This window comes from Phyllostomus hastatus, unplaced genomic scaffold, assembly GCF_019186645.2.
Source record: "Phyllostomus hastatus isolate PE091 unplaced genomic scaffold, TTU_PhHast_1.1 phas_contig_16, whole genome shotgun sequence".
Classification (NCBI taxonomy): Eukaryota; Metazoa; Chordata; class Mammalia; order Chiroptera; family Phyllostomidae; genus Phyllostomus; species Phyllostomus hastatus.
The window spans coordinates 11847377-11871062 of record NW_025333643.1 but is presented as its reverse complement, the minus strand read 5'-3'; the positions used below and the strand labels follow the sequence as shown (position 1 = coordinate 11871062).

The 23686-nt window shown below is 39.2% G+C and overlaps 1 protein-coding gene across 3 annotated transcripts in view; it reads right to left on the bottom strand.

Moving 5' to 3' along the window:
* CACNA2D3 (calcium voltage-gated channel auxiliary subunit alpha2delta 3) overlaps positions 1–23686 on the bottom strand; it is an 857676-nt gene that overhangs the window by 239793 nt on the left and 594197 nt on the right. For 2 of the 3 annotated variants that reach the window (XM_045832366.1, XM_045832368.1), the window contains one exon: positions 9166–9183. The exons of the other annotated variant lie outside the window; for it this stretch is intronic. In XM_045832366.1, coding sequence (XP_045688322.1) covers positions 9166–9183 — 18 coding nt within the window. The remainder of the gene's footprint in view (positions 1–9165; positions 9184–23686) is intronic. 3 annotated transcript variants of the gene reach the window in all.

Sequence of the window (23686 nt, the reverse complement as noted above, 5' to 3'; positions counted from 1 at the left end):
TGTCATGTTTTTGCCTTAAGGGGTTTGGAGTGTGGTGAAAAAGGCAACCAAGCAAATTATCCCTAAACTAGGAATATGACCCAGAGTTCTCAGGAGGGTTCAGTCGAATTATAGATGCAAAACACGCTAGTCCAGCACCTGGCACATTCACCAGTTGCAATTAATCTCTTAAGGAACATTCTAGTCTTGGGGAGAGAAGTTCATTAGCTTCTTTGAAATCCACCTACTGCTCAACCCAATTGTAACATCATCTACCTCTCCATTTGAATTACCTAAACAATATAGAAAAATATTTCTCCTTTATCCCATGATAGAGCATCATGGCTTTAGTACTTAAACAATATGTTTCAGAAAGCAGTTGGGGTGGTAGTAACTGTAATTGCCAATATTAACAGAGGTTGGGAAGAAAATTGTTGGGAAGGACGAGGGTCAACAAAGAAGGTGCAGATGCTTCAGAAGCACCTAGACTCCAACTGATCTAATGTGTGCCAGGACTGGGCAAACTCAGATGGGTCCAATCCAAGCACACAGGGCTCATGATTCAGCAAGTGGTTCAATTTAATGAGTCACTTCTGGAAAAAGAAAATCCATACCATGGCATCAGTCCTTTGGCTGACATTTTTCTACCTCTTGAAACTAGGTTGGGTTTTTCAAAATCCTCTAGTTAACCTGAAGAGATAAACATCCAACTTTCTTTTTTTTTTTAACTTCTTAGTAGTACTGCTATTCACGATTGCTCAACTGCTCCAATTCACCCCAGAGGGTCATTTCAGTCAAATCCTTTGGCACGAGATATCTGGAAGTTCACACAGAGCCATCCCTCTGTCCTCACAGAATTGCGCTACATTTGAGTCTGTAATAAATATGCATCCATTAATTGAGGATAAGACCAGCAAATAATGTGCCTGGAAAAAGGATCAGGCATTGAGCTAGACCAAAAAATGTGTGAATAAGTTTAGTAAGGAAAACTGAAAAGGCACTTGCTTCATTAAAATGACCAATTTTCCAATTTTAATGTGCAGAAATAAATGCAGGTAGATAAATTCTGCCAATGTAAATTAAAATTGTTTGTATCCAAAAATCATAGCAAAAAGAAAGAAAGAAAGGAAAGGCTATGCCTGGATGCACAGTATGTGCCTGTTTTCTCTTGAGTAGCTCATAGTGTTTACCTACTCCATCTGCCACCAACAAACAAACAAATAAATAAATAGATAAAAGTCCCTACTGAGGGGACCTATAAACCCAAATGAAAATCACTGATGGTGACTGAAACTGATTTGTTATAGACCTGACTTGGATTTGTACTTTGACATACACTTGATTTTCAAATTAGTTGTTGAATTGTACTGACTCTGATTAGCCCTGTTAGAATGGTGTTCTTCATTGTGTGTTGTCTGACTCTTTCTCTCTCTTCTGAACTAATGGAAATATAGTAATAAAACCAGAAAAAAATGTATTTTTGACTCAGGATCACATGTCTTGAGTTGTGTAATTCTTTACTTCATTAATGCATTCCATGCAGTAGTCCTTTAAGTAATGCTCCCTTCTAGGGTTGACCAGTAAAATGCAGGCACATATCTGCTTTTTCTGGAAACACATCTAGTAAAGAATATAGCCATCCAAGTCTGATTTCAAGATCACCTTTGGGTCAATAAGAATGACCTATAGAATTGCATCCAGAAGCAAGGAAATCAAAACATTGGGTGTCCTGTGCTGTTTTCTTCAAGACTGCCCCCAGGCTTAAGATGGGTGATGCTGGCATTTAATGTCGTACTAGTCATTTGGACTTTTTGAAATAACTCCTCTCAATCTTCTGCCTTTCTTCCCTTATAAAAGGGAGAAGGATGTATATATTTATTTTAAGATATAATAACAATTGTAATGAAAATATTTTTTAAAATTCCATACATTTTCTTCAGATATTTCTTTGACTTTCAAAAGAAAAGGCAATTTTATTTTAGCGATGTAATGAGTAGAGTTTGTATTGTTTTAATACCCCAAGAGAGTCACATATTTTGGTTGTGTTTGATTTAAATTAATAGTAAAAAACATTCACATGTCTTAAACAAACAAGAATATTTGAAAGAAGACTCTGAATTCCTAAGCTGCTAAAAATTAAGCCTTAGACTACCAAGCACTGGAATAGTAGGGCTTTTAAAATCAATTATTGGTTTTTGTCTTTAAAATATTTAGTCCTTTTATTGTTTTAAAGAACACCAGATTATATCAATGTTTTCAAACCATTTCTGCTTTTTTAAAATCAAATTTATCTCTATTGAGCACAGTATAAGGCTATTAGCATTATTGCTTCTAGCTGAACACTGAATGGATGGGCCCTGGCAAGCACTGCTCACATTCTTCCCAGGAGAGTCCTATAAGGGGGGTGTTTTTACCCCATAAGGAAAATGAGAACATCAGGGCTAGGTGTGTTAGCATCCTGGGCCCAAGGTTACCAGGGAAAGCTGGCAGGGCTGGGCCACATGTCCACCTCCAGCAGACCCTGAAGTTGGCCTCAGACCATTGGGCTCTTTAGACCCTGCCATGAGAGAGTAGTAGCTTTGCTCTGTCATGTGAGCACAGTACAGAGCACTAGACTGTGCAGTAACAGCACTCTCCAAACAGCAACTTGGGCAACTGCAATATCACCAGCTCCAATTTTCTCACTTTTTAAGCCCAAATTGCCTTTCCTTCCAGCCAGCCCTTCAGTGAGACATGAGTAGGACAGGTACCACCTCCAGCTGAGATGTGGTTGGGTTAATGACCCCAGAGTTTAAGCATGTACCTACTGTTCCCTAGATTCCCCAGACTTGAAGCAATGTTGCTCTAAGCATCTGACATGGTGAAGGCCTTTAACTAAAGACCAAAAATTGACCTCTCTTTTTGGCAGGAAATAAAGATTTTTGATAAACAAATGTACTTTGAAAATTTGTCCCATGCAAGACAACCCATCGTCATTTATATATTGTATCCTTGTGATTAGAGCCAATAATCACTGTGTGTTTTCACAACTGGGTTTGGGTTTCCCGCTTCCTCATTTGTTTCTGGGGGGAACTTGGCCTCACAAACAATTAGTCTATCCCATCTAATACATTTATGAGTAATATGTTCAGTTCATAATTATTATAAATATAGTTATAAAAATAATACATGCTCACTTACAGGATATGAAAGGTAAAGAAATCTATTAAGAAGTAAACAAAATAAACCTGGCTGGCGTAGCTCAGTGGATTGAGCTCGGGCTGGGAACTAAAGTGTCCCAGGTTCGATTCCCAGCCAGGGTACATTCCTGGGTTGCAGGCCATAACCCCCAGCAACCGCACATTGATGTGTGTGTGTGTGTGGGTGTGTGTGTCTCTCTCTCTTTCTCTCTCTCTCTCTCTCTCCCCCCCTTCCCTCCCTAAAAATGGATGAATAAAATCTTAAAAAAAAACAAGTAAACAAAATAAATACTTGTTCTCTTACCAGTACAGAGCATCTACTATTAAACAGGTCTATACATTTCTTTCTAATATTGTCTGTGTATCTGTTTGTAAGTTTTCACACACACACAGCATATAGTACATAAAATGTTACCTTCTGATTTTTAAACTATTTTATTTTCTTATATTATTAAATCTCCTTTAGGCTCACAATTTTGTATTGCTTCCTAATATTTTGTCTTTTGGAACTTCGGTAATGTTTGCAGCCACTTTCCTATCACTGGGTATTTTCACTCTTCTTTTCCTTATTATAAATAAAATGTCAAGTCACTAACCAATTTAGGCTAACTTCTCCAAAGGGAATTATTGGGTCAAAGCATTCAAGTGTGAATGTTCTTGATCATGTACTAGCAAGGTTTTCCTGAAGATTTTTTACCAATTTTCTTAACAGTGTAAACCTAATAAAAAAGTTTTGTTTTTCATAATGAAATAGAATACCTGTTATTTCCTTGCTATTTTCCTCATTGCAAAATAGTACATAAATATTACAAAAGGTTAAATATATATATATATATATGGTAAAAGTTGAATATTTTAAAATATACACAAGTAGACACACATTATGAGGTTGTTTAAAGTTAACAAATTATTTCTTTTAAATGAGAAATGCAAACAGCACCCTGCCTCCACACACAGCTCCCAGTTCCTGATTGGCCCTTGGGGGCTTCAGCTGAATCCCGTACACTGCCTTGTAGACTATCACACTATCAGGAAGTCATGCACTGTGAACCAGAGGGTCTTGCATTCATTTATTTATGGTCTCAGCCAGAGTTGGACAGAGCTATGCAGCCAAGATTCACATGGGTATGAAACTTGCAAAGTTCACCTCCTTCCTCAACAGCAGAGCAGCTGGTCAGGGCTATCACAGATGCACTCATACAGAATCACAATCAAGAACAAAATATTTGGTTCTCTGACCATCATTATGGCTGGGCAATATGCTGTACTCCGATTTCCACAGAGTCCATCACACTGGCCATGGGAAGAGGTGAAGTGATTAGACTTGCTCTGGTTACTATTCCCAATGTCTTATTCACAGAATAGATCTACTAAATTAAGCTGTAGTCCACCATGCTGCTACCCTTTTTTAGACTGAATAGTCAAGCTTAACAGCCCCAGCTTGAGATGCATATAAAACATGCCTGTATATGTTCCTATAAAACAGTACATGATAAGGAGGAAAATAGGGTTCTCAAAACAAGATGTAACAGTTCACACACAAAACAAGTAAAGGTTAGAAAACAAATGAGTCATAAACCAGAACCAAATGCAAACAGTTATCACCTCAGTTTTGCATTTCATTTACATCAATTTAGCTGGTTCTATAACTATAATAAAACCCTAAAATCACTAGACCTACAGTTCCATGAAAACAGCAGCTTTGCAAACTTTCAATTTTCTATTTTTAGTGACAGTTAATTCAACATTTCAAAGTATAGAAGTTAAATGAGGCAAAGAATGATAAATAACACCTCATAATTGCTGAAATTTGATTACACTGAGATAAGAGCAGGCCAAACTCTGCTTGTAAAACTTTGTACTTAAAGAACAAGGCAAGGAGAGAGAGGGAGGAAGAAAGAGAGAGAAAGGAAGAGGGAGAGGGAGAAAGGCTGGTGGGGGGGAGACAGAAGGAGGGAGGGAGAGAGAGAGAGAGAGAGAATGGGAAAAGAGTAAAAAGAGAAGAAAACTTTAGATAAATGAATGCTTCCAGTTATTCCTCTAGATATAATATAAACAAGGAAACAAAGAAATGGACTCAGGATCCCATTTGCACTTAGGGATGGAAATTAGTTTCATTCTGGAAGAGAAAAATAAAAATTGACTTCCATTTAAGAAGCTAATTTATGCACTCTTGAGTCCTCACACAAGTTCAGCAGCACAGAATATCACAGCAGGAGTAGAACAACAGATCTTGAACCCTGCTGTGTTTGTTCAAGAATGCAAGTTGAGCTATTCCTAACAGGAAACCAAACAGGCAGTGGGGCTATTAAGCCGGGATGCTTAGGCCACACTGAGGCTCTGAGTGTATCAAGTGTTCTAAACAGGATTAGAGGCGTGGTTTTCTTTAACTATGGTTTGACAAAAAATGCTATGCCTGCTCAAAAATCTCAGGTTGATATTAACTGATAAAAGTCACAAAGCACCTTCAAAACCTCCAAGAAACTGTCTTTGACAAACTCCAAAGGCATGTGAAGACAGCACAAAACAAAGGCAAGGGGGCGCCAGTGTGTGAAAAAGTTAACCCACATAAACACCCAGAGAGTATTTTTGCCTTTCAGTGTTCAAGGACACACTCTACAGCAATTAAGTTAATCGCACAGTGAACAATGGATGTTTAGTTCCTAAAGACAGAAACTACACAAATGAATAGGCAGCTTTAAAAATGGACCTTTTTAATTGCCACAGACAGCTATTGAACATGTATGTGCAATGGCTTTGGGTACTTCCATTATGTTATTATAAAATGGGATCTCCCAGATATTTTTGTTGAAGAAATGCCATGTAAGGGAAAAAAAGGCAAATCTTTCTCACATATGGATGTCTCTTCATTATTGAATTCAAGGACAATCAATACACTGAGAAAATGGTTCAGTTTCCACCACACAAAAACAGATTTGTGATGACTTGAAGGCATTGGATCTGTATTGCCACACACTTCTGTGTTTGGTGAAAATATTTAACATTGATCAGGTGTATCAACATTGGGGTTATATCAAGGGTTAAAATTATTATAGTCTAGATATTACTTTAGAGATGCTTAAGAATCACAGGAGAAAGCAAAACAAGATATTTTTTCCCAAACTATTGTTCTAGAAAATAGTCATAAATGGCTAGGAGATAAGTTTTGTAAAACCCTCGAAATATCAGAATCATGAAAACCATAATTTATAGACAATAATCATTATGACTGCTACAGACAAGAGGGATGGCCAAATGGGACATTTTTAGTTGTATATCAGCAGAGAGATTAAAATAAGCATGTTTATAGAGACATGACTCTTTAAAATATTTATAGAGAAAACAGTTGCAGATGATACAAAGACACAGCACAAAGCAGACACCATATGGTCCAATGTATGCACTCATGACCTCATCTGAAAAGCAGGCCAAAGATGTAACAGCTGGAGATGCCTACCTTTTACCCTCAGAACAACCAACTCTTGGGTTTGAAAGGGCCTCATTGAAATCATGTCCACGGATGGGTGAAATCTATGGGTAATTTCAAAAACTTTGGGAAGAAATCTTTCAAAATGATTGTCTCTCCAAGCCTTTGTTTTGTTTGGGTGTCAGACCCAATCTGCACTTCTTTCTTATGCATCTACAAAGAGCAGTCAGGTAATGCACAGAGTTTCTAATGAGCTAGGAGGAGTACCACATACCTTTGGCCTCTTTTCTCATCTCCTGATCATTCATTAGGCTTGAATCAGAGCCACAAACTGTGCAAAGGTACCAGACCACTACACTGCATATGATTGTTGTCTTGAGCATCAGGGGCGAGGAAAAGAGAGTGGAATTCTGCGAGTGTCCAGCAAATGCCAGCTCTGTGCCAGGTGCAAGTGAGAGAAACAACTCTCATAACAAAACTGGAAAGCTAGTCTCTCATTCTTATTAAATAAACAAGAATCCTAAGGCTTCAAGAGATTAAGTAACTTGCTCATGGTCACCAATGGATGAAGGCAGGAATGGAGCCCATCACATTCCTTTGTTGGTCAAGTACAGGACAACATAGTTGAGGGAAACTGATGCTTGTGAGAACCTCATCCTTCCAATAAAAGACTCAGCAAGTGTCACTCAGAGTACTGGGGAGAGAAAGGGAAGGTGTGAGGGGCAGGGATGCTCATATGTGACCAACTGAGACTGGGGGCCCTGCAGGAAGATGCCTTCAATCTGCAGAGTGCCTCTCCTCAACTACATCCACCTGCCAGCCCAGAACCCAGAGGTTTATACTTAGTCTCCTCCAAAGAGCTGAATTGCTCAGCAACTACCTAGAGTTCTAAAACCATTTCATGCAGGGCTCTTAATAACTAATATTATTTCAATAGAGAGAAGACAGTTTGTAGGCATGGTGAGAAATGGGAGGCAGAGCTATTTATTGTTACGTAGGGGGCTGCAAAACAAGGCCCTTGGGTGGTTCAACATCTTTTGGAGACAGGGAAACCACTGGGGAATCTTCCTCAATTCTGAACTTTCTATGATCACAGTAACATGCTTCCCTTAACAGGGCATGGGACATGAGTCAATGTAGGATGACAGAAGAAAAGGGTTCAGTGGGCTAAGGGCTATTGAAGAATCATATGTCCCAGGAACATTTGTTCTTACCATATTCTGCATTGATTTGCTTTGAACTTTGTTTTAAAATTCCATGGCTGAGGGCACCTCAAGTTTGTGAGGAGTTTTCTACACCAGGATGCTTTTGTATATGGATCAGTGGAAATTTTATGAAACAAATGCCAGTAAGTTGAGGCCGGTCCATTTTTAGGCAATGGATTTGTTAAGTCTCTTTACAGAGAAGTTTCAAATGTGGCCAATTAAGAAAGCGTGACCTATCAAAGATGCTGGGCCTTCCAGATAATCTGGACTTCTGACCATATATTTATCCTGGAAGCTGTTGCTCTACTCAAATATGTTAACTTTTAATGAAGTGTTCAGTTGTTTTGTGATGGCACCAAAGTGTAATCAAACATTACCAAAGCCAAGTCACATACTAGCATGCCTCGCCTTGTTTAAATATTGCAAATGTATCTGAGTAATTGTGTAATGATTTCTAGGCCTCTGGTTGTCCATATGGTCTGAACAGACTGTCTTTTGTGGAGCAGTTGTGTGACGTCTCTCAACAAGGAGAAGCCAAATTATCTTTGCTTCAAATTGGAGAGTCTGGGAGATAGTGCTGAAACTTCAAAGTAGTACCCTACCTCAACTCCTGAATAAAAAAACACCCCTCGCCTGGTCACCAGAAAGCACTGTGTCTTCTGGAAATCTTGCATATGTTTGGGAAATACACAAGTGAAATGCAGCAGGCATCACATGCCTTGTTTTCTACCATAACTGTCCTTAGGGTACAATACATGCCATGGGGACAATACAGCAAAGCCAGCACCACAGCCACATGAAATCTTTCTGGACAGAGAACATTCTAGATGGGGGAATCAAATAATCTCAGACAGACAATGAGGACCAGTGAAAGGGTGTGGCCATTGGCAGGAACTCTGCTCTAATGCTCCCTGAGTGGTATGGGTGACAAGATAAGAGAAGGAGCTGTTGATTTTTCCAATTAATAAAACCCAAGGGGAGTTTTCAGAGATTTGGCTTCAGAGCCCAGAATTTAAACTCGATCATTGGGTCTCTCTAGGAAAGTATCCCAGGGAAGATCTGGAATGCTCCTTGAAGGAATGTGCCAAACTCACCCTTGACCTATTATTTGAGAATTCTTAGCAAAATGGTTGGGCATAGATTTTCCCCCAAACCACTGGCCACTACAGGGTTCTCTGGTGGAACTAACTTGGTAGGGAGACAGTAGACAGCTGACTTTGTGGGCCTTTCTGTGCCTGTCCAACTCCAGGCTTCTAAAGCTGTAAGAGGAAAACCATTTCACTGGTCACGAACAGGACTGAGTGCACAAGGCCATGAAGACATGCACAACTCGTGAGTTCTGGGGATGACTGGAAAGTGATGGAAAAGAGTTTACCTTTTGCGCCTGAGGGAGCTGAAAAATAAAGAGAAAACAAAAAAGAAAAAAGCAATCATTATATAAGAAGTTACGATTAACTGTAAAACTTTGTTCATCTGCTATTGGCAAAGGAAAGACCACAACTGAGAGAAAAAGAGGAAAATAAAACTAAAGCCAAGTCATTTCCCAAAATAAAACTTCAGTGCTGATTATGTCACCTGCTGTCTGAATCTGTAGTATCAACAGATAATGTGAGAGCATGGATTTCGGGAATTACTATGCCTTGGCAGTTTGGTAACCTCCTGCACAGCTGGACCTGAGGTTCTGTGCAATAGCCCAAAACACACACTTCCAATATCCAATTCCTCCTTCCTGCATACTAACAGTTTCCAATGGAGGAGGGCTGTCTGGACACACTTGGGGTTGGGCAGGGGCAAGGAGCAACAGCTATTTGTCTCTAGTGGTTAGAAACCAGGGCTTAGTACTACCTTGTCCATCTGTCAATGGTATGAAAGTTGAGAAACCTGATGCACATATAGGTGAGATCATTAGAAGTAGGCTATGCTTTTAAAGTCCATTTTTCTTGCTTTGTAGCACATTAACTGTTCCCTTTTATTGGTGGTTAAGGAAGCATGCACAAGAATTTGTGCATTTGAAGTAAAGCTGATATTCTAAGAACAACAAAAAGGCAGTCAGTCGACCCATGAAATAAGACATAATAGCTTTCACAATGGCACAGGCAGGGAACTAAAGTTATGGATGTATGTAAAAAGATGAACACTGACAAGATGTATTTGTCTATTTTTCTGCAGTGAGACTATTAGGCTGTGGTTTAATGACACAGCATTTGTGACTGCCATTATAGCATGCAGTATTTTAAAAAGCACATTTTTCTAATCTGGAGTGGGATTAATATTACCCATATATAAATAACAAATCTAGGAATTACTTCATTTTCAAGATATACTTCTCATCTTAGAGATTACCATTTGTTGATTGTGAACTTGTCATCAGGCACTGTGTTAAGCCCTTTATTCATATTATCAAATGAAGTCATAGCAGCCCAATATTAGGTACTCTTATTATCCCCATTTTACAAATGAAAAATAAAATGGAAATTAGAAGCTAAGTAATCATACAATGTCCTATAGGTAACAAATTGAAAACCTGGGTTGCCTGACTTTAGAACATACATATTCAACTCAACTCTTACATTAGTAAAGACTTGAAACAACTACAAACACTTGAAAATTGTGACCACAGACTTTCTGTCTCTAGGGTTTATAACATAAGAAACAGTAGAAGATGCAAGACAACTAAACTAGCATCCTAGGGTCCCCATTTGGATCTTCTTCCTTCCCCATTCTTTTTATCCTGGAAGAATGCTCTCTCCCCCTGTGCACTAAGACCAGGGCTTTCTTGAACCCACCCTAAGGCTCTGACCATGTGTATGGAGCCCAGCAAAGGGCAGAAGGGACAAACCCATACCAATAAGGTGTCTTAGATCTCAGGGACTTCTGCAGAACCATCTGAAGAATTTCCATGAGGAGAAGACCTCAACCTCTCTAACACCCATTTTCCAATTTTTATCCTGAAAGGTCTCCCAATTTAAGAAAACAGGAATACAAGCATGTCTTTCTAACCCTTTTCTCCCAGTTATGGCTACCATTATTCAACAAGGAAGTTCACAAGTTCCTCCAGTGCTGCTCAAGAGGTCAGAAAAAAAATTTATCAAGAAGTGAGAAATTGAGCCTAAAATGAGGAATGACTTAAAGAAAAGTCTCTTAAATATTAAACACCTTTTCACACAATGGAAAAGAAACCTTGGAGACGTGAACATTAGGGGGATGATAAATGTGGGTTTCCTTAGGAAAGCATTTGTGTTGAATCACAGCTTATGTCATATGAAATGCACAGGGGGCCTCGAGTTTTAAAAATGTTTGAGGAACTATAAAATAAATAGCAAAGTTAAGTCCTATACAAACTGCCAGACTTCACAGGCCTCTTTGAAGAGAGAGCTGACCTTCTCTCTTGCTCTCTTTCTGGAGGTTTTATCTTAGGGGAGCAAAAACACCACTTTTTGACTCACCCATTTAAGTACATGAGAAGAAATCCTGGGAAGGAAAATGAAAGACTAGGCCTTTGTGGTGATGTCCTCAGTTTAAGGCTGCCCTCAAACTTTCCACAAAACATATATTTTCCTCAAGAAATAACTCAGGAGAACAAAGAGCGACTTTCCTATCGGAGCTTTTAAATAACACAAATTACAGCTTGCAATACCCTAAACAGGTTGGACCTCGGAAAAGGAGCCCCAGAATAGAACATAACAAATTTAGATTGGATCACTGGCAGCCACAGATGCTACTGCTTAGGAATCGGCTCTCTGGAGGACATATCATTCACTCAACATTCACAAACAGTGTGCAGAGCCCCCAGCTGGGAGCCAGACCAGCTGGACACTGGGTCTACCTTTACCTCTGGCTGGAGCCTTGAGGCACATGCCTTCCAGCCTCTGGCCAAGGTGCTTGTCTGTAAAATGGGATGGTGAAGGAAGAGCAGGGAAATGGGCCAGATCTTGGATGGCCAGTAGGTTTTGCCTTGAGAGCCAAGTCTGGCTGATTAGCAATTGCTGTCTGGAAGGCCATGTTGAGAAGAATTCTGAAGTTATGTCTGAATTTTGTTAGAAAGAATGTAATAACCAATTAGCAATGTCTGTTGTGAGCTGAAAAATAAGACAGAGCAAAAATATATTTCTGGACACAATGATCTCTAAAGGTCTTATCATACTTTTTCTTTTTTGTTCTGAGCACATCTATGATATTTATGTAATTTATTTCTTTAGTGTCTTCCTCCTACAAGGTCACAAGTTCCATAAGAGCATAAGAAGGGTACTATCCCTGTATGTACTGTAAGTCTCTATGAAGTTCTCTAAGCTGCGCCTGTGACTGGTGCTCTCCTTGTTAAAGAAGGTAACTTCTTCCTAGGGTATACCTAGGGTGGATGCCAGAGAAAGATAATGAGGTAAATGCCTTGAATCCACATCCCACCCCACACCCACACACATGTTGGTAACCCAAAAAGATGACTTTCAAGAGAAAAATAAATATCTTGGCCGGGAGAATAGATATGAAACTCTCAGCCTCCTGTGTGCCTGGCATGGGTTTCTGTATCTGTACAGATTATCTCACTGACCCACGGATGTGCATAAAACCAGCCTGCAAACTTCCCATCATCCTGTGGCCACCTTGTCAGGCACTGTCAACTGAATTTCACCTCTCTGAGTCTGTTTCCTCACTCACTACAGAAAGGTCTGCACAGGTGACTGCAGGTTCCTTCCAAGCCAAATGCTCCCAGACTGGATGATTCTACACCCAACTGTATACATCCTCCAGTCACTTCCTAAAAGGAAGGGTAAAGAAGGGAATAAGATGTGGTGTGCTGTGTGCTTGACATTAACACCTAGAGAAAAACTGGGTGCAGGATGCAACCATGGGACAACTCATATTGAAACACAGGAAGACTGAGGATGTGTCATTCAAGAGAAGAGGAAGGAGAGTAAAGTGATAAAGGTGAAGGTGGTAGTGATAATAGAAATGGCCACTCTTTAGTGAACATCCTCAATGGACCAGGTACTTGGTTAAGTGCTTTACTAACTTGAGCAATGCTGGTATTCAGAGTGGACCTCTTGGTTAAATATTAGTGTCATCTTCAGTTTATAAATGGTGAATTGATAATATATTTCATCCTTGAGCAACATGGGTTTGAACTACATGAGTCCACTTATTCATGAATGTTTTCAAATAAATGCTGTAAGTATTATTTTTATTCCTTATGATTTTCTTAATAACATTTTCTTTCCTCTAGCTTACTTTATTGTAAGAGTATAATATATAATACATATAACATGCACATAATAAAATATGTGTTACTTGACTGTTTATGTTATCAGTGAGGCTCTGGTCACTATTAGGAGGGTCCAAAGTTATACGTGGATTTTTGACTGTGCAGGTATGTGGAGGGGGGTGTTGTTGAAGTTGGCACCCAGGACTCCTGCACTGTTTAACAGTCAACTGTATTTAGAATGGCTAAGTACAAGTTCACCCAGCCAGGAAGTGCTTGAGCTAAGGGTCAAAGTCAAGTCTCTCTGCAGCCTACTTCTGCTTTAACTCTCAGGATCAAGATACTGTTTCTCATGCAGACCAAGGGTGCTAGCACCAACCTAGGCTCCTGAAGGGTTTGGGGAACCTCTCAGGCCATTCCATCTGGGCATCTTCCATGTGAGAAAGGTGCAGTGAGTAATCCTGGCACCTGTTATTTATGGGACAGTCTAGATGGAGGACAGGGAGTCCAGCCTATCATGTCTCTCAGCATGTGACACATGATGTGTGATATAGCCCAAATATTTACCACTTCCTCTCCTGTCACACACATTGACACTTGCTCTTTCCTCCTCCTTGAACTCTCCTTCTACACACCCACCCCCCCCCCCCTTTGTCTAGGAAATACTTCCACTTCTCTGGTCAGTTCTCACTATCACAGAGAAGCCTTCTCTGACTTCACATATCATAAGTCCTCATTATAACATGCACATCCTATTCATAGCATAGTTACTGCTGGTTGCAGTAACTGACATTCTGCCCTTTTTCATAACAGAATCCCAACTTTTAGCCAGGCTCAGCAGCATGACCCTATTAGAGCTAAGTATGGCTGATCTAGATGTGGCCAATGAGATATCCATGGATATGGCTTTTCCAAATACTGTCATTAAAGAACTCCATCCATTCTGCTGCCAGGAAGGGAGAAAGAATGACTGGTGCACTAGCAGTTACTCTGGACCATGAGGTTATCGTGAGGATGGAAAACACACACTAGGATGTTGAGGACAGTAGAAATGGCGGGCAATTATAATAGCTATGACATGCTATCCACCATTCTAAGTACTTTACCTATATTTATTGAAAACTCATAAAAATCTTATTAAGAAAATTCTATTATTATCCTAGTTTTGCAGATGATACAACTACAAGGTCACACCTCCAGAGCAGCAAAGATAGGATTTGAGAAAGGGAATTAGTGAGAAGACTATTAAAGAATCTAGATGAGAGAGGATATAAAACTGGATCAAGGTGTTGGGGGGAGAGGTGGCAGGCAGCGGTCTGACCCTAGATCTATTTGAGAGTAGAGATGATGGACTGGATGACAACAGAGAGAAGAAGAGACATCAAGTGTGTGTCCAAGGTATTTGGCCCAAGTTAACTTACAAAGAAGAGAAAGACTATGGGAGAAGCATGTATGACAGAAAAATACACAAAGTTCACTTTTGTCTAAAATTGGTAATTTTAGGGTGTCTCTGAGACTTTCAGGCAGAGGTGTAGGGTAGGCCATGTGGTCACTGTCAGTGGGCAGACAAGGCCACCTAGGAAGTGGGGGGGGGGTTGCACGGTGGGCCACGAGAGGAGTTGTGAGGGTCACTGCAGGTGAGTAGAAGGAGATCAGAGTATACCCTGAGTCCCTGACACTAAATAAGACGTTTCAAAAAGAGACAGTGCCTCCACCAAGGAAAGGGAATACTTTGTTTTAACTTTCCTTATATACTTTGTTTCTCTCTCAGGGTTCCAAGCAGAGCCATGGGGACAACTGAGGGGACACTCACTCGTTACTCTTGCTCAGCCAAGTTCCAGAATTGAGTGGACTGTTTTTCAAAAATAAAACTCCAATTAAAGATCTACTGATCAAAACAACACATTTCACTATAAAATATGTAAAGACCAAATAGGAAACAAAGTAGTTTCTTGCCAACTGAGTTAAAAAAAAAAAAGCCTGGCCTACATATGTTTATTCCATTTGTAAAACTGGCCCTTTGCCTCAGGCCTTATGAATGAGCAATACATCCCTGCTTGCTGCAAAGGTTCTTTGTGTTCATTTTTTTCCTTGTGCATGTTTGCATTTATAATCTTCCATTCTTCTTCATTAAGCCATGTGGGTAAATATCCCTACTCCTCTATAAATAAGAGGCAATTCTGTTAATTGGCTCAAACTCCAAAAACTATGCCAAGGGGGGAAAGGTCTACGATGAGATGAGATTTGGAGATACAGGTTCTGTCCTACATCCACCCACTCCTGCCACCCCACACAAGTCACCATTGTTGCCCATCTGTCTCCTTGCTTTCATTCCTCCCCCCAGTCCTTTCTCTTTACTGCATCCAGATTGATCTAATGACATAAGCCTGTACTTTGCCAGCCCTGTTGTCCAAGTCTTGCTTGCTTGCCTCAAAGCCTTTGTGTGGCAATCTCTGATTGACTGATTCTCTGTCCCTTGTCCATGCCAATCCCATGACACCCCCCACGACCCCCACCTCACTGATTCCTATCCATCTGTCAGATTTCAGCTCTGATGACACTTCCTCTGATAGGAGCCCCTATATCAACCCAAGTGTTTTTCTATGACATCATCTTATTTATTCCTGTCTCAGCATTCATTGTATTTTGTAATCTTCTTATTTACTTAGTTGTTACCTCTCCACCTAAGAACTTAAATCCATCCAGGGGCCATATCCATCTCATTCATTGTTTTTTTTTTTGTTTGTTTGTTTGTTTTAAACCAGGGACTAGATATGTACTGTATCTGGTCCTTGGTAAGAATGTACCATATTTTTCAGACCATAAGACACACCTAGGTTTTAGAGGAGGAAAATAGGAAAAAAAATTTGAAGCAAAAAGTGTGGTGAAATATTTAATAACATCAATAACATAGTATTTCACCAATGTAAATGTAAACAGAACTCAACAGCAGCATTAACAACCATTATTCCTCCCAAACTTGGCGTGGGGTGGGGGAGATGAGTCTTACAGTCCAAAAAATATGGTAGTACATATTTGTTCAAGGCAGGGAGAGAAATAGAAAAGAAAAAAAGAAAGGAAAAGAAAGATGGATGAAGGAAAGAGGAAGGAGGAAAGAAAAGAAAGAAACTAAAAAAAGAAAGGGAGAAAAGAAAAAGGATGTAGGGATAGGAAGAAAGGAAAGAAGACAAGGAAGCAGGAGTAAAGGAATGAAGGAAGGAGGGAGGGCCTCGGAGTTTGGTAAGCCAGGTTGCAAATCCAACATCTACCACTTCCCAGCTGTAAGAACTTAGGCAACAAAATAATACTATCTCATGGGATTAGTGCAAGGATTAAGTTAAATACATGTTCAGAATCTACTAAAGCTGCTGGCAAGTAATGGTTGCTGCTTTTACCCCTTGACTTTGTAACCTCGAGTTTTTAGGGTTTATACTAGTTTTAAGTTTATACTAACAACAACTACGGCATGGCCCACAGATGAGCCACATACTGGGATCACAATCCCCCGCAATGGGGCATCCCTTCTTCACAGTGGCTTATGTGAAGCAGTGATAAGGACTGAATAAGCTGCATTCAGCAGAGTGTGACTTTCACAGTGGGCATGTTTCTCTTTGCTTTCATCATCAACCCCTTTCTTGTGTAGTAGTCCCCATGCTCTGGGCCAGTTCTGCTCCAAGCCCCATGATGTGGACAGTGCCCAGGCCTAACTCAATCCACTTGTCACTCTTCCATAGCCATAGCAATTAGCTCAAAGTGGACGTGTGACCTAAACTAACCTAAGCCAAAAATTACACCCCTCTCATCATTTTTTCCTCTTCCCTTTCCTCTCCAAACTACAGTCTGTACTGCTGGGGACATTGAAAGGGGCCTGAGAGGGAAGCCAACACCAGGGAAGACAGAGTAGTGAGATGGCTACAGTTCAATGCCAATGATGTCATGTGAGTCCCATGTCATGTGAGTGTCATGTGACTTAACTTCCAGTCACTTCCAGCTTAGTATGAGCCATGGGGGCATCCTGAATCAACTGAGTCTTTCATTATTCCCATATATACTGCTGCTGGCCAGCTCCAGTGACATGCCATGGCTGTTATGATTAAAATTTATTTGTACAAATCAAGGGATATATCAAAATATTTCTGTACTGTTTGCTCAGTCTCAAAATTTCTCAGAAGTAATTTCCTCAAAAAATTTCTAATGCAGTGTGTAAAAGTTCCTGAAGTACATATAGGGCATCATTTCTCACAAGTCTGGAAGCTATTTTTGGTCTTTCTGATGGTATTAGATAAGTCAGGAGAAAAAGGGTATCTCCATGTCATTCTCTTTCTCTGAGAACCTCCTTCTCCTTCGGTCTTTACATGAGTGGCAGTCTACTTTCTTTACTCCATATTCCTTCTCTTTCTCCTTAAGTGCAAACATCCTGTTGCTCATTCTACAATCCCTAATTGAGGCGACTGCCCAAGTCTTGTGGCTCCCATTAGTCCCTCATCATGGCAGTGCTAATGACGGAACAGAAACCGGAAGAGGTGGCAGAGACAGAAACCTTGCAGAGTGCAAGAAGAGAACACAGGGCTGGTAAAAGAAAATAAATGTAAGTGAATTTTCCACTTTAAAATTCTTCAAGTCTTCATTAAAATTTTTGCTTCATATCCTATCAGTCCTTCAAACCTTGTTAGAAAGACTCATAGGGAGAATGACATCTATGTATTCCAAATTGTCTTGCTTTTATCAGTTTGGGTGTTATCTCACCTGATCATTGATCAACCAGTTTCAGCCAGTGGGCCACAAGAGTTTTTGAAACATGCAATGCCAGGGACTCTGGCTTCTTTTCCCTTGGATTGTCAAATAAAAAGGTGAAAACAGACAACACAAAAATAGCCATCCAGTGTGAATGAATCAAAATTATACCTATTTTTGTCATATTAGGAAAAATATAATATACATTTTGGTGAGCCACAAAATTTTAGTAATTAGTTTATATATGCCATGAGATGAGAAAGGTTGAAAATCATTGCCATAGACAATTTATTAGTGATTTCTCAACATCTGCTTTGGGGTATAGATTGAACTTTAACTTATTTTTCCAGCAGTATGTTTAAAAGCATATATATATAGATAGATATAAAACATATATATATCTCCACAGAATGAATCCTCTTTGCAACACATAGACTTTTTGAAGTGTTCCTTTAAAAAAATTCACAAGCATATTCTTTGTAGAAAAGGAGATATAAAAAAAGACAAAAAACTTTTAAAGCCACCTACAATGCTAATATCCTTTGATGATCTCAGGTAACATCATGCTAAATGACTGAATGGTGTTCAATTATTTAAATGTGCCATAAATTATTTATAGAATTCCTTATTATTAGCTGTCTGAGTTGTATTCACCTTGTCACTAACATGAATGACATTAATAAACATCCTTGTAAACATCCGTGTAATAAACATCCTTACAGTAAAATCACTGCATACATTCTCAACTTTTCAAGAAGTTTAATTTTTATTTAAAGGTAACTGTATATTTTAGTCCAAATGCTCTCAAGGAAAGTTGTTAAAATTGACTGTCTGACCAGGATTCATCTCACCACCCCTAAGTCAACACTATGTATTATTATCTTAAAAAGTCCTCCAGTAATTTTTAAAAATAGGTCATATGAATGGATCTTTTCTGTGATCCAAATAAGTTAAAGACAGAGAGAATACTCAAATTCAAAATTCCTGAACAATCAAAGGGCTAGCTCTGCTGCAGTGCTCACTGCAGACTAGCAACTTCATGGTATTTAGTAGAAAAGAAGTGGATTGATAACTAAACATTGGATCTTTCAAACTTAACTTTGGATGAAAAAATCTAGTGTTTTTTTTTGTTGCAGCAGTAGATCCATGCCTGGATAAAAGGCAAACCTTCATAAATTATTCATTCAATGGTAGACAATTTTGGGGATGCTGGAAAGTGTGGATTATTAATGGGCAGACCAGAACAATTCTCACATTACATATAGCTAAGGACTATCAACTGGGAGAAAATCCCAGACATGTTGCTCACTATAATGTTCTGAAAATTCTTACAGTAAGAAGTAATTTCTCATCAGACTTCAACTTTGCATTGTATTGGAAAAGTAAGTTTCCAACTAAATTGTCATTCTTTAACCTTATTTTGGGTGGTCATCTTGCTGAAAAATTATCCAGAGTTCTGGCAATGTTGGGGAGTCAGTCCATAGTCTTGCTTATTCCCTGTGAGAACACAGGTTGGTAGAATTAAAGAAAATTGGCAAAGTCCAGATAAAACTACCACAATGATGCACATGTATTTCCTGCTTGGAAACAACTTTGGTCCACATGGCAGTCCATGGATCAGTTTATATTAAAGATAATCTGATAGGGAAGGAAGTTCTATTCTGCAGGATTCATTTTGGATCTGAATAGGATGCAAAGCCATTCAGACCTTCTCCTGAACTCCCACCCTAGCAGTGTCACTTTTCAACATTGTGACTACTTCCAGTTGGATGCTCTAAGCTCCTGGTTTTAATTAAAACTTAATTTGCAAAAATGTTACATAATTTATGCATGTCAAGCAATTCCTCTGAGACTATGAACTTGGAGCCAACTCAGGGACATATAAGGAGACATTTTACTGAGAAGATTGGGGGAGAAAAGGGAGGTAGGAAGAGAAATACCAACATGGATGCAAAAGAGGAAGGTACTGATACTTTCTTTCAGCCTTCCACAACCTGGATCTGCAGCCACCTGGGAGAGACATGGGCCTTGATGTCTAAAAACAGAGAGCACAAATGGCATGTCATAGACTCAAAGAAACAAAAAAATCAGCAATAAAGACGGCCCCCCAAAAGGAAATGTTGAGCCAAAGAATTTGAAACCCTGTAAAACAGATGAATGGGTTCCCCCCATCCCACAAAAAGAGACATAAAAAATTCTCAGAGGAGGGGCAGGGATCGGTGGAAACTCTCTGTGGAGAGAAGCACTGGTGGGCACCTTTGTTTCGTTTGTTGTGCTCTCCTTTCACTTGTCTGGCCCAGTGTGAGCAGCCACCAATCTGTCCCTCTCCATCAACCTGGATAACACCATTCACCCTGCCCTGCCATGCCTGAGATCCAGCCAGCCTCACCCAATCCATGTGCCCTTGCCAGAGCCTCTCAAATGGCTCCAGACCCACCACACATAGCTGCCAGTCTTGGCTCCCATCACAGGTTTTCTCAAGTGGCACAAAACTCAGCCCAAGCATCAGACAGTCTCAATACACACTGCAGTCTTTACCAAGGAGCCCCAAGTGAGACATTAGCAGTATCAGCCCTGGCTAACACTGTGGCTCCTATTAAGCAGGCTCAAGCCCAGCACAAGGAGTTTTCCTTGGTTCACAAAGTAACCTTTCCAAAGCCACCCCAAGCCTAGAAGGAATTGTGGCCAGCAACAGTGCATCCTGAAGCCCCTCCCAAGAGGCTCAACACCTGATATATCCGGCAGCCAGGTTTGACTCACAACCAGAGCCTCACCTAAGAATATCCAAACTAACACATCTGACAAGGATCTCAATGGCACCAGAGATCCCCCAGAGTAGCTCCCACTCTGTGCTGCCAGCCTCCATCCACCAGATCACCTAAAGTAGTATGTCCTATCCTCATAGCCAGTCAACCTGAGGGTCAATCCCACCCACTGGAATACCAACAGTGATTGTAGTTCTACTACAACAGGAGGACACACACAGTCCACAAAGGGGACATGCCTGGGGCATCTGGCTCTAGCAAGCAAGGGAGATTGTGTCACTGGGATGCACAAGATCCCTCCTACAAAAGGCCTTTTTTTCAAGACTGGGAGACACAGTGGACCCATCTAATACAAAGAAACAAAAACAGAGAGACAGCCAAAATGAGGAGACAGAGGAATACGTTCCAACTGAAAGGTCAGGACAGAATCCCAGAAAAAGAACAGAATGGAGATAAGGAATCTACCAGATAAAGAGTTCAAAGCAATGGTGATAGAAATGCTCAATGAATTCAGTACAAGACTAGAGGAATTTAGTGATAACTTCAACAAAGAGACAAAAAATATAAAAAAGAACCAATCAGAACTGAAGAATATAATAACTGAAATGAAAAATGCATGACAGGAAATCAGCACCAGATGCAGAACAATGGATCAGCAATCTGGGAGACTAGCTAGTAGAGATCAACAAAGCAGAACAGCAAAAAAATAAATAAATAAATGAGGGTAGACTATGGAACCTTTGTAACAACATCAAGTGTACCAACATTCACATCACAGGGGTCCCAGAAGGAAATGAGAGAGAGAAAGACACAGAAAACTTATATGAAAAATAATGGTTGAAAAATTCTCAACCTGGTGAGGAAAATAGCTATTCAAATCCAGGAAGGACAGAGTGTTCCAAACAAAATAAATCCAAAGAGGCCCACACCAAGACACACCATAATTAAAATGCCAAATGTTAAAGACAATGAGAGAATCTTAAAAGCAACAAGAGAAAAGCAGCTAGTATTACAGGGAACATTGTAATATTATTAGGCGATTTTCAGCAGAAATTTTGCAGGCCAGCAAAGAATCACACAATATATTCAATGATGAAGGGATAAAACCTACAACCAAGAATGCTCTAAACAGCATTCTTGCTGTAATTCGAAATTGAAGGAAGGATAAAGAATTTCTAGCCCTGGCTGGTGTGGTTCAGTGGATTGAGCACTGGCCTGTGAACCAAAGGGCCATTGGTTTGATTCCCTGTCAGGGCACCTGTCTAGGTTGCAGGCCAGGTCCCCAGTATGGGGAACACAAGAGGCAAACACACATTAATATTTCTCTCCCTCTCTTTCTCTCACCTTTCCCCTCTGTCTAAAATTAAATAAATAAAATCCTTAAAAAAAGAATTTCTAAGAGAAGCAAAAGCTAGAAGAGTTCATCACCACTAAACTAGTACAACAAGAAATGTTAAGGGATTTCTTTAAGCAGGAAAAAAGGCCAAAAGTGAAAATAAAATGTAGGGGAAAATCAACTAATAAAGGCAAACTTTTATTTAATATAGCAGATCAATCAATTAAGAAGTTAATATGAAGGTTAAAAGACAAAAGTAGTAGGATCATGTGTAACTACAACAATAAATTAAAGAATATGCACACACAGATGTAAAATATGTTAAAAACATCAACATAAAATCAGGCCAGTAAAAAAGTGTAGTGCTTTGGAATGCATTCAAACATAAGCAACCACCAACTTAAAAATAGAGTGCTCTAAACATAGGTTGTAATATATGATTCTCATGGTAACCACAAACCAAAAACCTACAATAGATATATAAAAAAATAAAAATAAAGAGAGAAATCTAGGCATATCACTAAAAAGTCATCAATGTACAAGAAAAAAGAGCAAAAGAAAAAGAAAGGAACAGAGAAGACCAAGAGAATAAAAGAAGAAAGACCTACTAAAACCACCAGAAAGCAATTAATAAAATGGCAAAAGTACATACCTATCAATAATTACTTTAAATGTAAACTGACTAAATTTTCCAATCAAAAGACAAAGGGTGAATTGTTGCATAAAAAAAAACAAGACTTGTGCATATGTTGTCTAAAAGAGACTCACTTTTAACTGAAAGACACACAGACTGGAAGAGATGAAAAAAGATATTTCATGCAAATTGAAACAAAAAGAAAGCTGGGGTAAAAATACTTATATCACACAAAATAGACTTTAAAACAAAGGCTGTAATAAGAGACAAAAAAGGCATTATATAATGATAAAAAGATCAATTCAACAAGAGGACATAAAGCTTGTAAACATCTATACACCCAACATACGAGCACGTAAATACATAAGACAATTATTAACAGACATAAAGGGAGAGATTTATAGTACAAATAATAGTAGTAGGCACTTTAATACCCCACTCACATAAATGGATACATCACTGAGATAGAAAATCAATAAGGAAACATTGTCCTTAAATGATACATTAGATTAGATGAACTTAATAGATATTTACAAAATATTCCAACCAAAAACAACAAAATACATATTGTTGTTAAGTGCACAAACAATATTCTCCAGGATAAACCACATGTTAGGCCACAAAACAAATCTCAATAAATTTAAGAAGACTGAAATCATATCACCCATCTTTTCTGATCACAATGATATGATATTAGAAATCAGTTACAAGAAAAAAACTGTAAAAAAAAACAAGCCCACAAACATGTAGAGGCTAAACAACATGATACAAAACACTCTATGGGCTAACTATGACATCAAGGAGGAAATAAAAAAATATCCTGAGACAAAAGAAAATGGAAACATGATTTATAATGGAGAGATGCATGGATACATATACATATACAAATACACACAAAGATATTACTCAGTCATAAAATAGAATAAAATCTTGCCATATGCAGCAACATAGATGAACCAAAAGAGTACTGTGCTAAGTGAAATAAGTCAGACAGAGAAAGACAAATATCATATGATTTCACTTATATGTGGAACCTCAATAAAACAAATAGAAACAGACTCATAGATACAGAGAACAAAGCGATGGTTGCCAGAGGCAAGGGGATGGAAGGATGGGTGAAAACAGTGAAGGGAAATAAGATGTACAAACCTCCAGTTAAAGAAAAATGTCATGTATATGTAATGCACAGCATAGGGAAAATAGTCAATGTTATCATAATAACTTTGGTGA